The sequence below is a fragment of the Taurulus bubalis genome (assembly GCF_910589615.1).
Source record: "Taurulus bubalis genome assembly, chromosome: 11".
Taxonomy (NCBI): Eukaryota; Metazoa; Chordata; class Actinopteri; order Perciformes; family Cottidae; genus Taurulus; species Taurulus bubalis.
In genome coordinates, this window is record NC_136599.1 from 4,809,043 (window position 1) to 4,825,881 (window position 16,839).

At 39.3% G+C, this 16,839-nt stretch overlaps 2 protein-coding genes across 2 annotated transcripts; both read right to left on the reverse strand.

Annotated features, from left to right (window-relative positions):
* Positions 1-707: 707 nt before the first annotated feature.
* Positions 708-8,595, reverse strand: LOC306743896 (cytosolic sulfotransferase 1-like; the record flags this gene model as incomplete). Its single annotated transcript, XM_079226461.1, has 9 exons — positions 708-820; positions 919-1,093; positions 1,190-1,287; positions 1,383-1,509; positions 6,895-7,019; positions 7,339-7,380; positions 7,501-7,617; positions 8,145-8,423; positions 8,532-8,595. 9 exons carry the CDS (start codon positions 8,593-8,595, stop codon positions 708-710), a joined length of 1,140 nt encoding a protein of 379 aa, XP_079082587.1.
* Positions 8,596-12,612: 4,017 nt separating this feature from the next.
* Positions 12,613-16,686, reverse strand: LOC306743558 (cytosolic sulfotransferase 3-like). Its single transcript, XM_079226084.1, has 9 exons — positions 16,636-16,686; positions 15,516-15,578; positions 14,983-15,115; positions 14,128-14,250; positions 13,938-14,038; positions 13,700-13,826; positions 13,508-13,605; positions 13,240-13,414; positions 12,613-13,147 (listed from the first exon to the last, which is right to left on the reverse strand). Exons 2-9 carry the CDS (start codon positions 15,534-15,536, stop codon positions 13,035-13,037), a joined length of 891 nt encoding a protein of 296 aa, XP_079082210.1. The 5' UTR covers positions 15,537-15,578; positions 16,636-16,686; the 3' UTR covers positions 12,613-13,034.
* Positions 16,687-16,839: the final 153 nt, after the last annotated feature.

Consider the following 16,839-nt stretch of genomic DNA (forward strand, 5'->3'; position numbering starts at 1 on the left):
CAACAGATGCTGTCTTCAGTCTGCTCTTCCCTGGTTGTATTTATCTCTTGTTCCAGTGTGTTTCTTCACTTCTATTCAGTCTAGCGTTAGAAACATTGTGTTCCAACATGAGACATCCTGCTCTGTTTAAATCAAACTGAGCTTTATTCTCACAAAATGATTACTGAAATTTCCTCACAGGTTCCTGTTTAGAATAATGATTAATTTCAAGACGTGACATTTTTGGATGAACATCGTTCTGGAGTGAAACTCAGTCCACGCCTCTGTTCCTGACCAGAGTCTCGGTCGCTCCCAGTGATGTGAGATGCTTGTTTAGTAATTACAGTACAATGGCCTTATGTCATTTTCATGTCTGGATTCAAATAAAAATGAGAAATCGTGTTCATATTTTTATTTTGTATTTCCAAACATACTTCATTCTGCAGGGTGAAGGTCAAACATGGTGGTTTAATTATCCACATGGGAATTCAGTAACATATTATTTAATGGTAAATTCCCACAGAATTCACTGTAATAGAAAACAACATTTTTCCATGCACTGATCCATTTTGAGATATTTTGCTTCTTTCAGACGAGTGGAAAGAAAACATCCAAAATACACATTTAGGATTTAATTTTACTCCTTTGACTAATTGCATCTCTAGATTTTACATTGATATCTATTTGTTACAATTTTGACGTGTAGTGTCTCCTCTTATGTACAGAGTCTAAACTTCAGTACGAAACTGCAGTGTTGGATTCTTCATTCTCTGCTTGTAGTCCTCATCAAACATTTCACTCTGGTCCACAGTGAAGTGATTCTTCCAGTCACCAACCTTCCCTGCAGCACCACAGAAAATCAGACAGGTATTTCTAGATAAAGGTGGAGATCTGATTGTATCATGTCAGGTATGTGTTGCATGCCACTATCCACTGTACCTTTTCTGATGAAGGAAGACTTTGTGAAATCCATCCCTTTGAACGTTGAATAGTTGACCATGTTGTTCTTTTTCATGTCATCAAACTGCACTCTGCGTGTAATCATTCCCTTCTCCTCAGACGAAGGTGACAAACCAAGAAAGCAGCAGAGTTTGTCTAGTTCCTGTCCAAAATCCTGGAGACGTGTGGTCAAGAGAGAAGTATCGCACTATTAACACCTACAGCATCTTTTTGGAAAAGTACCCACAAACCACAAAAAAGACTACATTACCTCGACCAGATCTTCATAGAACATGTAATGGAGATTTGGATGACTCTGTTTCTTCTCCCACCAGCCGTTCACGTGGTCGTACCAGGATCCAAATGCCACTAAAGCAACGGAATAATACATATAAACACTTGAGTGTGGAGGAAATCTGTGCAGCTTCAATAAAAGCGAATTTATTACAACATTTCCTACGTACTCTTCTCCTCCATGAATCTCTGGAGGTAGCTGCTCCAGTCTCCAGGCGCTGGGTTGAATAAGGTCATGCCTTCGAAATGGAAATAAGACACAACACTGTCCTTTGCATTGCGGGCCACGTAGACGATCTACACAACAAGAAAACACTTGCATTATCTGAAGAGCAGCATTGCATGACATACTAGTATGGAAGATTGTCCTGTATCATATCTGTTAAAAAGGAATGAAGTCTCTGAATCAAAGTTGTCTTAAGTCTGTTTATTCCTGCAGGAAGGACAAGTCTGTCACAGCTACTGGCGCAGCTTGTAACACAGAATTCTCAATGGAGTAACCGTTATCACCCCATTTTATAACACCATGAGGTCTCCGCCTCTAAACCCCCCAATGAAGGAGACCAAGTAGCTGAGTCTGTTACGAGAGACATGATCCCCCTCCGTTCCCACCAAACACAACTTACATTCCCAATCAACACCTTATCTGTTTACGACCCTCCCCCTGTACCACTGCAGGAAGATCAACACCCCTTTGATCCCAGTACATCTGTTTTCTCCCTCAATTTGGTAATCCATCCCTGAGGGTCATTTAAGGTTCAATTTAGACTCTCTTATCCTCACAATATTACCACACTTTATTTTACCATTACAGTACATATAAGTGTTCATGAACAACTGATCATAAGTCAGCTGTACTTGTAGCTGGAAGTATTGGATTTCTCTTTTTCTTATTGTCATCATTCAGCCTTACGATAAAAAACAATTCTATAAGTAAAGATAAAACAGAAAAAAAGTTCTTTAATAACATAAACATGGTAAAAATCTGTAGTCAATCCTTTGATATTTCAAAAAGCCCGCCGCCCCCGAGTCTAGTTTCCCCGAGCCGTTCCATGTCCCCGCTGCCGCCTCGCAGCAGTTCCCTCTACTGTTATGATGTTGGTTTGTTTGGTGTCCTGTTTTATTGTGATGTCCTTGTCTTGTGTGTCCTCTGTGTTCCTGCACTTCCTGCCCCTGTGATTGTCTGTCCGCCTTGTTCCCTGATTGTGTATTTCCTTCACCTGTGCTGCCCTCATTGTTTTCCACCTGTGCCTCGTTACCTTCCTCTTGTATTTAAACCCTGTTTGTCGCCTGTCCCCTTGTCGGATTGTACTGTTTCCCCTCGTCTGTTACCCCTGTTTGATGTCCCGTGAGTTTAACTGTTTTATGTAGTGATGGTGAGATGATCTCTCTCTCGCTCTCGAAGCAGTCACGTGGTGCAGCGAGGCTTTGGATGTCATCATTTTTGGCTCCTCCCCTAAATGAAGCAAGCCTCGATACGCGCTTCGAGGAAGCGCCCCCTCCATTACTCGACACACGCTTCGGAGAGTCGGCACATCTCGTAACAACACTAGTTTTATGCCTGTTTTTGTCGGTTTGTTCCCCTGCCTGTTTCCCCCCCCTCCTGTTCTTGCTCCCCATTTTGGGATTCCTCTTTTGTTTGTGCGTTCCTGGGCCTGTGTAAGGCCTGACCTAACTTTTGTTTATAGATTCAATTTACTTTTTGAACTGCTGCTTCGGCGTTTGGGTCCTCCCTTAAATCACCACCTGACAGGTAACTCGTATAAAATGCATCATGTAAGAAAACGGGGGGTTGTTTGAATTATCTCCGTGGCTTTAAATCCTAAAAAACAAAATAATGTAGTTGAAAGAGTGCATTCGTCAACTATGGATATAGCTCTTAAAAGGTATTAGTGACCTTGCAGTTTTGCTCCCAAAAGGACTTTGGCAGAAACTGGACTGGAAGATGAGTCCTAATGATTCGAGGAGAGGTGGACAGGTCGTTGATCAGGTCTGTTCCGTTGTATATGGGTCGAGGATTCTCTAAAAAAAACAACACAATACAACATTTAAATGCCTTGATTATAAATGCACCAGTGTTCATGAAGTGATTGCACGCTCCCTGGAACACAAGCTCTACAATGCCATGTAATTCAATGTGAGAAATGTAGTTTACTGATTCATCCAAAAGGCTAAGCATTACCACCATGGCATAAAATGTTTGCATGTTTGAGAGCCAAGAAATATGGTGAGTATGTGATTATTAACTCAACCTGGCAGCAGAGAAGGGAAGGCAATCTCCATGTTTAACACCCTTACAGCGAGAGGGACGGATGCCTCGCGCTCTGGAAGTGTCTGACCAAAATACAGCAGGTCAAGGATGTAGGAGGCCCAGGTGCTTCCTGAAAAACGGATAATACTCCAAATGTTTGATGAGGATAAGATAAGTATCGATACGTATAGATCCATATTAAGCAAAGAGTGTCCTGTTCATGTCGGTGTACTGACCTGCTTTGGGGTATGATGCAATAAGTATATCATCTGGCCTGGCCTGAAAGTTTTGAATATTCTCCCAATTGTCTGTATACAAGTGTGTCATCCAGACTCCGTGGAACTCAAAAAGTTCTGGTCGAGAAATTTTAGCCATCTTTAAGATAAAAAAGATTTAAAAGACTGAAAACGTATGATTATTGGGTGATCAAAAACTATGGCATATCATCCATCTTTAAAAAAAACTCAACATACAAAACACATGATCATTGCATATTTAAAAACAGATTGTCTTTGAAAACTTTTGAGATTTTTTATGTGTGTGTATATATATATATATATAAACTTATTTACTTGCTTAATCTGTTTTTTCTTTTTGGTCCTTCTTTACCAGATGCATGGTTAATTACATTATCATTTTTTTAATTTTCAAAGGATTTATTTCTCTTTAACTGCAAAAATACCCAAATAAAATATTAAGTATAAAAAAGAAAAATGCTTCGAGAAATAATCTTAAAAAGTACAAGTAAGATAATTCCAGTAAAAGTCTTAGAATAGAAAGGATTACGTGTTTTCATTATAGAATATATAAATATTGAACCCCCATGTGAGCATGTTCAGCAAAAACAGCACATTATCCTGAGACATGTCTACCTTGTCAACGGATGCTGTCCTCAGTCTTCTTCTACTTCTTCTATAAATTTGACTGGCGGATCGCAACCAATTTGCCTAGGTGCATACCGCCACCTACTGTACCGGAGTGTGCAGATTCAGGACTAACTGTTCTAACAAAGAAACAAAACAAAATAAATAAGTAAATAAACCAAACAACAACAAAGCACCGCCTGTCTTCAGTCTGCTCTTCCCTGGTTGTATTTATCTCTTGTTCCAGTGTGTTTCTTCACTTCACAATTGTCTGTCCGCCTTGTTCCCTGATTGTGTATTCCCTTCACCTGTGCTGTCCTCATTGTTTTCCACCTGTGCCTCGTTACCTTCCCCTTGTATTTAAACCCTGTTTGTCTCCTGTCCCCTTGTCGGATTGTACTGGTTTTTCCTCGTCTGTTACCCCTGTTGGATGTCCCGTGAGTTTAACTGTGTTTGTCGGTTCGTTCCGCTGCCTGTTTTTGTTTCCTTTTTGCTACTGGTTTTTGCCTCCTGTTCTTGCTCCCTATTTTGGGATTCCTCTTGTTTGTGCGTTCCTTGGCCTGTGTAAGGCCTGACCTAACTTTTGTTTATGGATTAAATTTACTTTTTGAACTGCTGCTTCGGCGTTTGGGTCCTCCCTTAAATCACCACCTGACAGGTAACCTGTATAAAATGCATCATGTAAGAAAACGGGGGGTTGTTTGAATTATCTCCCTGGCTTTAAATCCTAAAAAAACTAAATAATTTAGTTGAACGAGTGCATTTGTCAACTATGGATATAGCTCTTAAAAGGTATTAGTGACCTTGCAGTTTTGCTCCCAAAAGGACTTTGGCAGAAACTGGACTGGAAGATGAGTCTTAATGATTCGAGGAGAGGTGGACAGGTCGTTGATCAGGTCTGTTCCTTTGACTATGGGTGGAGGATTCCCTAATCCTGAACATCATGAAACAGTTTACATGTGAATGAATCCTACCGTGTGGTAAATACAATACAACATTAAAATGCCTTGATGATTATAAATGCACCAGTTTTCATGAAGTTATTGCACGCTCCCTGGAACACAAGCTCTACAATACAATGACATGTAATTCAATGTGAGAAATGTAGTTTACTGATTCATCCAAAAGGCTGAGAATTACCACCATGGCATAAAATGTTTGCATGTTTGAGAGTCATGAACTATGGTGAGTATGTGATTATTAACTCAACCTGGCTGCAGAGAAGGGAAGGCAATCTCCAACAGTAGCACCCTTGAAGCGAGAGGGACGGATGCCTCGCGCTCTGGAAGTGTCTGGCCAAAATACAGCAGGTCAAGGATGTAGGAGACCCAGGTGTTTCCTGAAAGATAACATGGATAATACTCCAAATGTTTGATGAGGATAAGATAAGTATCGACACGTATAGATCCATATTAAGCAAAGAGCGTCCTGTTCATGTCGGTGTACTGACCTGCTTTGGGATGCAATAAGTACATCATCTGGCCTGGCCTATAAGTTTTGAATATTCTCCCAATTGTCTGTAAACAAGTGTCATCCAGACTTCGTGCAACTCAAAAAGTTCTGCTCGAGAAATTTCAGCCATTTTTAAGATAAAAAAGATTTAAAAGACTGAAAACATACAAAACACATGATCATTGTGTATTTAAAAATGATGTCAGATTGTCTTTGAAAATTGCTTTGAGATTCTTTACATATATTAACTTATTTAATCTGTTTTTTTCTTTTTGATCCTTCTTTGCCAGATGCATGGTTACTTACGTGTATTCTTTTTTTAAATTTTCAAAGGATTTATTTCTCTTTAACTGTAAAAATACCTAAATAAAATATTAAGTATGAAAAAAAATTGCTTTCAGAAATAATCTAAAAAGTACAAGTAAGATAATTCCAGTAAAACAGTCTTAGAATAGAAAGGATTACGTGTTTTCATTATAGAATATATAAATATTGAACCCCCATGTGAGCATATCTAGCAAAAACAGCACATTGTAGAAATAGAAATACAATTATCCTGAGACATGTGTCTACCTTGTCAACAGATGCTGTCCTCAGTCTGCTCTTCCCTGGTTGTATTTATCTCTTGTCCCAGTGTGTTTCTTCACTTCTGTTCAGTCTAGCGTTAGAAACATTGTGTTCCAACATTAGAACATCCTGCTCTGTTTAAATAAAACTGAGCTTTATTCTCACAAAATGATTACTGAAATTTCCTCACAGGTTACTGTTTTGAATAATGATTAATTTCAAGATAAGCTAAAATAGGATAATCCTTTATTAGTCCCGCAGTGGGGAAATTGCAGGATTACAGCAGCCTTGCACACAATAGAGACACATAGTAAAACAATCAAGTATTATAAATAAGATAACAATAAACAGTAAGAGAAGAGTACAGTAGCAATTTTAAATTAAATATACAGATAGAATAAGAGTAAAACCTGTATAAAATGCATCATGTAAGAAAACGGGGGGTTATTTGAATTATCTCCGTGGCTTTAAATCCTAAAAAACTAAATAATTTAGTTGAAAGAGTGCATTCGTCAACTATGGATATAGCTCTTAAAAGGTATTAGTGACCTTGCAGTTTTGCTCCCAAAAGGACTTTGGCAGAAACTGGACTGGAAGATGAGTCTTAATGATTCGAGGAGAGGTGGACAGGTCGTTGATCAGGTCTGTTCCGTTGACTATGGGTGGAGGATTCCCTAAAAATACAACACAATCCAACATTTAAATGCCTTGATGATTATAAATGCACCAGTGTTCATGAAGTTATTGCACGCTCCCTGGAACACAAGCTCTACAATGCCATGTAATTCAATGTGAGAAATGTAGTTTACTGATTCGTCCAAAAGGCTAAGCATTACCACCATGGCATACAATTTTTGCATGTTTGAGAGCCAAGAAATATGTTGAGTATGTGATTATTAACTCAACCTGGCTACAGAGGAGGGAAGGCCATCTCCATGTTTAACACCCTTGAAGTGAGAAGGATGGATGCCTCGCGCTCTGGAAGTGTCTGACCAAAATACAGCAGGTCAAGGATGTAGGAGGCCCAGGTGCTTCCTGAAAAACGGATAACATGGATAATGTAATACTCCAAATGTTTGATGAGGATAAGATAAGTATCGATGCGTATAGATCCATATTAAGCAAAGAGCATCCTGTTCATGTTGGTGTATTGACCTGCTTTGGGGTATGATGCAATAAGTACATCATCTGGCCTGGCCTGAAAGTTTTGAATATTCTCCCAATTGTCTGTATACAAGTGTGTCATCCAGACTCCGTGGAAATCAAAAAGTTCTGCTTGAGAAATTTCAGCCATTTTTAAGATAAAAAAGATTTAAAAGAACGAAAAGACTGAAAACATACAAAACAGACAATTGTGATTGACAGCTTTTTTCTTTGCTTCCAAAGATGGAAATAAACTGCGTCAGTGCTTTAACCACAGATCTAGCAGTAGTGGTGCGCAACGGCTAGGCAGCTGGATACCTTGTACTTTGACACGACTGTAAGCAAATAGTTACTTCCAGACTTTGAACGTGGCAAGGGACCAACACAATCAATGATTAGATGCTCAAATGGCCGGGCAACTGCGGGAATTGGAGCCAGTGGAGCCGGCTTGATGGTCTGGTTAGGCTTACCCGTCATCTGACATGTGACATGTTTTGATATAACAAGACACATCCCTCTTCATTCGAGGCCAGAAAAAAACAACCTGAGAACATAGTAGTATGTCTATCGAACCCCCAAATGCCCAGATTGATCGTGCGACGTCCTCAGCACCTCTTCGAATTTGGATGGAACCACAACCTGAAAAACCTGGTTACCTACGAAGTTCTCTCCGTGCGGCATCCATTTTCTCACCAACAAACCATCTTGCAGCAGATAACCCTTTGCAGCACTCTTCCCATGGACCCTCGAGAGCACTTGGTCGAATAGCTCCCTAAGCGCAGGATCAGCCTTCTGCTCAACCGGCAAGTCGCTGCGGGAAACAGACAAAAGAGAGTTGGGTGTGTACCCAGAGAAAGCCAAACTCTCATCTGTGATAGTCTGCTCAACCTCAGGTTCTGCCTCTCCACGGCACATAGCCCGGGTAAGTGCGCCAGCTGTAAAAACACAAGGGAACGACTGTGCATTCTCATCAGGTATCTTTGAAACCGAGGCAAACAATGTTACTATAGGAGGTGGCGGACCATCAGCCCATACACGGTTACCAGCCAGGTAGTTTCCCAGAATGATATCCACCCCTCTAATTGGCAATGCAGGCCGTACACCCATGGCCACCTCACCCTGAACCAAACCAGTCAAGCCGCAGCTTATGCAATGGGACATGCAGTATATTTAAACCCATTCATCGCATTAGAATGTACTCTCTGGTGTTAGTTTCCTGAGAAAAAGGCAGCACAGAACTCACAATGAATGAATTAAAAGCCCCTGTATCTCTCAGTATCTTTACTGGTACCCTGATATCATTCGCAGGCACAAAACCTGAGAAACTGGACTCTTCTAAGTTGCAATCCTCTCCAGGTTCTACCTGCTCACTGGAAGGAAACACACACGGAGGAACTACATGACAGACCGTTCGCACCGGAACAGCCAATGCGGAAGGTTTAACATTTCCACCACCATGTCCTAACAGGGCATTCATCCTTTCAATGTCCCCTGCTCTTACAGTAATGACTTTGGTCACTAGCCTCAACCGGCAACTGACCACGTACGGTCCTTTCCAGTCTACCCTGCCGAAGGACCAACTCCTTCCTCCCACCGTTTCCCTATGGGTCGAACATTACCGCTGTTTCCTCTGTTCAGAGCATCATCCTGAAACCTGCCCTCTCGGTCAGCACATACTCATCTGCCAGAATGGCCAAGACCTAAACCCTAAAAACTCTTATAAATATCTGGGTATTCTAAATGATGACCTGAAAAAGTTGAGGTTAAATTTTTTTTTTTTAAATAAGCTGTGCTTTTCAACTAATGTAAACAAGTGATTAGTTGATGCTACTTTTTTACCGATGTTGGACTATGGTGATCTTCTTTATATGCATGCCTCTGCTAACTGTCTTTGTAGGGTGGACGCAGCTTACCATGCTTCACTGCGGTGCATTACCAATTGTAAAGCTCTGACTCACCACTGTGAGTTATACTCTCTGGTAGGATGGCCTGCTTTGGCCATCCGTATCTGTCATCGCTACACCTTCATTTATAAGGCAATCCTTGGTCTGCTCCTATACTACCTGTGTGTTTTCATCATGCAAGTGTCAGACAATACTCTTTGCGTTCTCAGGACTTTTGTATGCTCACTGTCCCAAATGCCAGAACGGAAATGGGAAAAAGGGCTTTTGTGTACTCTGATACCACTGACTGCTTTTAAATCTAAAATGAAAGAAATAGAGGCAGGTTCCCAAAAATGTAAATGTTTCTTAAATGAACTCTGTTCCGTCACTGTCTCTTAGCTTTTAGTTTCTTTTAACTTGTCTTGTTTTGTGTTTTCTGTCTGTAACTATGTGTTTCTTATGCTGCTGCCTGTCTTGGCCAGGTCTCCCTCGAAAAAGAGATTTTTAATCTCAATGGGACTCTCCTGGTTAAATATAGGTTTAAATAAATTAGAGAACTACAAAGAGACCATTAGAGAACTACAAAGAGACCATTAGAGAACTACAAAGAGACCATTAGAGAACTACAAATACAAGGGGGCCATTGGAGAACTACAAAGGGACCATTAGAGAACTACAAAGGGACCATAAGAGAACTACAAACATACAGTTAATTTAAGACTCAATTAAAGAAATGGTTAGTTAGTACCTGGCTCTGACAGCCCTAGAACGTAACTGCTCCTTACTGTCCTCAATCTGTCCGTGTTGAACTTTCCCTCTTAGCTGTCTGTCTGTCTGCTGTCAGCTGTCTGTTGTCAGCTGCCTTTCTGTCTTGACTTTGCTGGTCGACCATCATCTACTTGCATCTGCATCTTTTATTGTTGTTTATCTGTCTGACTGATTTATATATTTCACATACTCTGCGTGCTTTATGTTCTGTGCCTCTGACATGGATGATTTTTAGTGTCTATCTTGTCTCCATCTTGTTTTTAGTCCATTCTATTTTAACATGGTTATCCCTCATTTTATTTGCGTGTACTTACCACCAGAGGTGTCAAAAGTATTCACATTCATTACTCAAGTAGAAGTATAGATACTAGGGTTTAAAAATACTTCTGTAAAAGTTGAAGTATCAACTCAAGCTTTATACTTAATTAAAAGTGTAAAAGTACTGGTTTAAAAACTACTTAAAAGTATAAAAGTAAAAGTAATGTAAGGGGAATTTTTTTTTCTCCATTAAGGACAAACTCTTAAGCCGCATCTCAGGGGCATAGTGCACTACCCCACCTCCCCCAAAACAATCATTTTTATAAAGGCCATAATGACTATAATGTTTTAAAATGTTCTGTTGAAAAATGTGGGATGCACTAGGCTACCCGTTTCAGCTGCATACATGCCCATTTAAAATGATCACATTTTATTACAATGCAAATACATTAAAGTACCATATGTGTACTACTGAGCATTAACATGTGTTTCATGGAGCGGAAGACATGATAACTAGTTGCCTATAAGTATTGTAATAGTGCAAAATAGGCGGCGGCGGCGACTCCGACACAAACACTTAAAGATGTGGTTCTCAAATTTTTTCTGTAAATAACATAATTGTTTGACTCATCTGTGCTTTTATAAATAACAGAATAAAGAAAATTGCAATCACTTTCAAGTAAATCAGATTGCTCCATCAGACAATGTTTTGTGTAAGTTCTATCTGTGCAAAAAACAACTCATATCTAGTTACTACTAAATAGCTCATTGTGGAAAACAATAAGCTTTTAATTTTTTTTTTGCCAAACAAAACAGAATGAGTGCAGATATGTGAGCCATCACGTTGCCATATATATATATATATATATATATATATATATATATTATACTGAATGTATATGCTTGGTATGTAACATTTGTGTGTATATTTTTACTTTTTTAAAATAACGAAGTGTTTGTTAAAGAGTCCTCCTCCATGCAATATATATTATATATATATATATAATATATATATATATATAATATATATTATATATATATATATATATATATAATATATATATATATATATATATATATATATATATACACATACACTACTGTTCAAAAGTTTGGGGTCACCCAGACAACTGTTCAGCAATTTCTCGCATGGAATAGCCTTCATCTCTAAGAACAAGAACAGACACACAGATAGATAGAACACTGAATAATGTTTCCACCAGTAAACCTGAACATGCACACCTCTCTCTGTGTGACAGTGATTATAACCGCATAACTATATAGATTATAATTAACTAGAGGATACACTTTTTCCTACACGTAGATCTTAAACCCTTAAATATAAACAGGACACCGGCCACCTTACGTAGGAAACTCATTTCGGTTTTTTTATTAAAATAAAAGTTGGATAAAATCTCCATTGTCCTCTCCTTATATGTAGTCAGGTGTCGGTAGGTAGAACTGCAGTGCCGCTGACTCGCCGCTCTCCTGTCTGACGTCACAGATGCCACGGACTCTCCGCTACCAGTAATCTCACTCGCTGTCTCTCCAACAACGTTAGCTAACGTGTTAGCAGGCTGACTAGCTTACTATTATTAAACTGGTGGGAGAGAAATGAAGCCGCTGTAGAAATCTTAACGCTGATTGGCCAAGACTCGCGACGTCAAAGATCTTCTATTGCTAAGATGATCACGACCTCAGTTTTTTTTCCCGTGTCCCACTCCAATCTTAGAAACGGCGGACAGTTGACCCTCCCCGCACTCTCCCCAAAACAAAAACTCTTCGGATCTACGTGATTCACGTGGATGACATATTTTGGTTTCAAAACGGCGAATTTCGCCAAAAGGTGAGGGATTTTCATGTCTGATATATAGCGACGTCTTACGGCAATAGTAGCCACACTTTCAAAATTTCTTGTGAAATTTTCTAGTTAATGAATACACTCTGCGGCTGTAAATATAAATATATTCTCCAGTTAGTTGTATTCTATTTTATTGTGTATATTTAAATATATATGACTTTATTTTAATTTGTTTATATCTTTCATCCCTGTTGCTTCTTTATATATTTGATCTTTTATCTTGTGTGTTTGTATCTTCAATTTAAAGGCGCTACTGATGACGACAAAAAAATTTCCCCTTGGGGATTAATAAAGTATATATTCATTCATTCATTATTCATATATATAACTCACGCATGAAAAAAACAAAAGGAACGCTATGAATGAGCTCTTGTTGTTTTATTGGAAGTATAAAGATGAATGCATGCATACAGACTTTTCAAAATAAACTTCCATCTTCACAGGATGCAATTTAGTTAGGTTTAGGCAGCAAAACTACTTTGTTTGGTTTAGGTAAATATGAAATTCTGAGTTAGATCAAGTCAATAAAACTACTCCTGAAGTTACGTGAGTTGGCTTCTCGTTTCACATGGGGAACGAATACCAGTCTGCCGGGTCAAACTCGTCCACCTCCCCTCCCGACTGCCCTGCGTACATGAATAACATAAGCAATATGTCTGTGGGATATGTACTCCAAACCTCTACTATACCATTATAGGCAACTCTATTTTCTCACGGTAATGCTATATTTCCAGTCACACCTGGACACATCTCCACACATTCACAGCCATTCTTGATCAAATTTCAGTGCGAAACTGAAGAGTGACGTCCGTCATCTTTTTTTCGTAGTCTTCATCAAACTGTTCACTCTGGGCCTCAGAGAAATGGTTCTTCCAGTCACCAACTTTCCCTGTAAGCCACAGAGAATAGTTTTGGATTTTAGCTCAAAGTAGATAATCTGTTTAGTTTTTTCATGTCAGACACATTTATTCACCAGGCTACCTTTTCTCATGAAAGGAGACATTTTGAAATCCAGAACTGAGAGTTCCGAGTAGTTGGCCATGTTGTCCTTTTTCATGTTATCAAAGTGCACTCCTTCCGTAACTCTTTTCTTCTCCTCGTCCGAACGAGACAAACCAAGAAAGCTGCAGAGTTTGTCTATTTCCCGTCCAGTATCCTGGAAACAGTCAGATATCATTGTTGCATTATTACCAGGTAGAGGAGCAAAGTAGCCTGAATAGGAAGAGCCCCACAATAACAACTAGATCACCTCGGCCAGATCTTCGTAGAACATGTAATGGAGGTTCGAGTAAGTCTGTTTCTTCTTCCACCAGCCGTTCACGTGGTCGTACCAGGATCCAAACACCACTGAGGCCACAGAATGAAACATGAAAGCACCTCATTGGAAACGTTAATTGGAAATCTGGCCTTCTCATCTATTGTGATTGTGTTTCACACATACTTTTTCCATCCATGAATCTGCGGATGTAGTCGCTCCAGTCTCCGGGCTCCGGCTCAAGCGTGTTCATGCGACCAAAGTGAAAATAAGACACCACGGTGTCTTTGGGATTTCGGGCCACGTAGACGATCTACAGGAGAAGAAGACACTTAAATGAGACATAATATATTTTTTGTGACTCGTCTATTTCAGCATCTTGCATGTTCATTGATAGACTGCAAAAAACACACAAACTACTAACCCTGCAGTTTTGATCCCAAAAGGACTTTGGCACGAACTGGACTGGATAGTGAGTTTTAATGATTCGAGGAGAGGTCGGCAGGTTGTCCGCCATGTCTTTTCCTGTGTGAAGAGGTGAAGATGGAGTGAGCAAAGCATTGAACCGGAACAATGATTCAATAGTTTCTTGACAGCTACAGTGAGGTAAATACCTGAACCCAAAGCTGGGTGAAGGATGTCCAAGAAAGGCACTCTTTTAAATATTGGGACGGAGGTCTGGCGTCCTGTATGACTAAAATACAGCAGGTCAAGGATGTAGGAGACCCAGGTGGTTCCTTAAAGACAGGAAGAGAGAGACAGAGAGGAAAATCAAATCACCCCAACTACTCACCTCTATACAAATGTTATTATCAGTGTCATGTTCAGAATCTTCAGAGGGCAATAAGGACGTCGTAGATAGGTAGTTATAATAATGGATTCATTTAAGTTAAGTTGTGATACAAAGTATGGTCTCAGCTGAGGTCTTTTCAGTTTCAGTGGTCCACAGACTGCAAACTGCACATATCCCTGAACTCAGCCTGCCGGCAGTTCATATACTGTTAAAAAAATGGAGTGACTTCACCCTTTTTGTCGAGAAATACAAGCAATACATTGGTGCATAGTTTGCACATGGGCGGAGCCGTCTTCTGGTTGGATTCTAGTGGGTGCCTAGGCGCATCCACGACTCTTGGCACGTGATCCCAGTCTCCGCCTCTTAGGTGACACGTGTGTTGTGCTTACCTTGTAATGTCAGTCCAGTAACAGTGAAATCCATCACATAGTTTACAATCATGTCTATATATATCCAGTATCAGTGAGATCTATTTCATGGTGTTACAATTAAAGAGGCTCAAGGAGATATTATGTTGAATGCATTAATGTTGTTACTGATACACATTGATATGAAACTAAACTACTAAGTATTGTAATTTACGTTACACAGACATTTCTTTATGAGCATAGTTTCTTCATAATACTCTTCATCAGTTATAAGTCATCTACACCGGGTGTTTATGTTCATAGGTGACCTGCTTTGGAGTATGTTGCAATGAGTATATCATCTGGCCTGGCCTGAAAGTCTTGAATGTTCTCCCAGTTGTCTGTGAAGTAGTGGGTCATTGAGACCCCGTGGAAATCAAACAGTTCTGGTCGAGGGGGTAACTAAAAAGACAATATTCAAAACATTAAAGCATGTGATACTTTTATGAGAGTAATTGAACTGCAGCAAATTGATTGAGCGGAAAAGAATGCAAACATTGTTCACTGTCAGTTGCAGACACTGAAGTCAGATTTAACAGGAAACTTCTAGAGATCTGCTTTATATCTGCGTGGTGCTAGATTTATTTGTTCATCATACATGTATTTTAACACATCCTAACAAGAAATGAACCCATCGCCCTTTGAACAGAGATTTTTGACTTTCAGTTATAGTATATATAGGATATAGTATGTATACACTTTATTGTTCATATACATTTGTCAATCACTTTTCTTTCTTGGCTTTTTGACTACTGAGCTGCTTGTAACAACAACTTTTTCTTACAATAATAGAGACACATACCTTGTTCGGATCAAAAGACATGCTGACTGCTGCTGTTCCTCTGTTTTCCCTTTTATCGATTCCCTGTACTCACAGAAGAATGTAGATACATGTAACTGTGTACTTTTTTAAATTGTGTGTGTAAAAAATTGAGACACTGATAAGAGTCAGCCCCAGCAAGCACAATCAATTCTTAAAAATAAGTTTTTACTACTTTTCATACCCTGATTTACCTATACAAAGTAAAAATAGTCCGAAAAAGCTTTGGGCTTGGACATACTGAGATTGTGACATTTTTATAAAATGTCACAATCTCAGAAAATGTCTCCAGTGTAAATTTAACATATATGCCATTTGTAGGAGCCATTGGTTGTGTCTGTATTTGATTGTGGTAGTGTGCACTTTATTGTGGTAGTTTATACATGGGGAACAGGTGTAACAGCCAGGTGGGTGGTGACGCAGGGGTGACGGGGAGATCTCCACAACACTTAAGGTGACCAGGAATGTACAAGTTGTACAACCATGACATATAATTAAATGGGAACCTCCCCCAACGATATACAAACAGCCTGGAGGAAGAAACAGGAACTTCTGCATTTGAAGTCAGATTACCTGGCGTGTTATTCTAGTTTGTTTTGTCAAATGAAAGACACAGTTCAGTGTGTGCTAAGCAACCGTCCTTTCCCTATTATGCAGAGATGAAGAGTCTTGGCTCATTTTCATCAATACTTTCAGTGAACAGAGAGTGCAGAGAGGAAGTTCAAAAAGAAAAAATCAAATAATCATAAATCAACAGTTGATTGTATTTTCTATTCAAAATGTAAATCGGCAAAGTAATTAAAGTTATTAAATAAATGTATAGCAGTACAAAGTACAATATTTCCATCTGGCATGTATCAGAGTTAAAGTTTAACGTTTTTAAATTAATTAAAAATCATACTTAAGGACAGTAGAATCATCTTTAATGGCCAAAAGAATATTACTTATGTTTGCACGGATACAGTTAATCCCAGTTGGCAGTTGAAATGGCTTGTAAAATATGAACTCAAGTCAAACAGTAAGAATTTGACAAATAACATTTAAGTGAAGCACATTTTAAAACATATATTTTCACTTTTTCAGTTTAAAGTAGCCCACTTACCCTGCTGAGAGCTTTTTTCCCAAAACACTGTCTGTGTCTCAATCATCCGCGATGAAGTCAGTTTGTTGGTTCTTGGTGGAGGTGGGATCAGAACCAGATCTCCTACTTTTCTACTACAGAGTTCACACTATGAATAATTCATGAGCTAATGTATTGCGTGAGGAAGACTCTGATGTCGAGTACTGAAAGTTTCAATGGCCACAA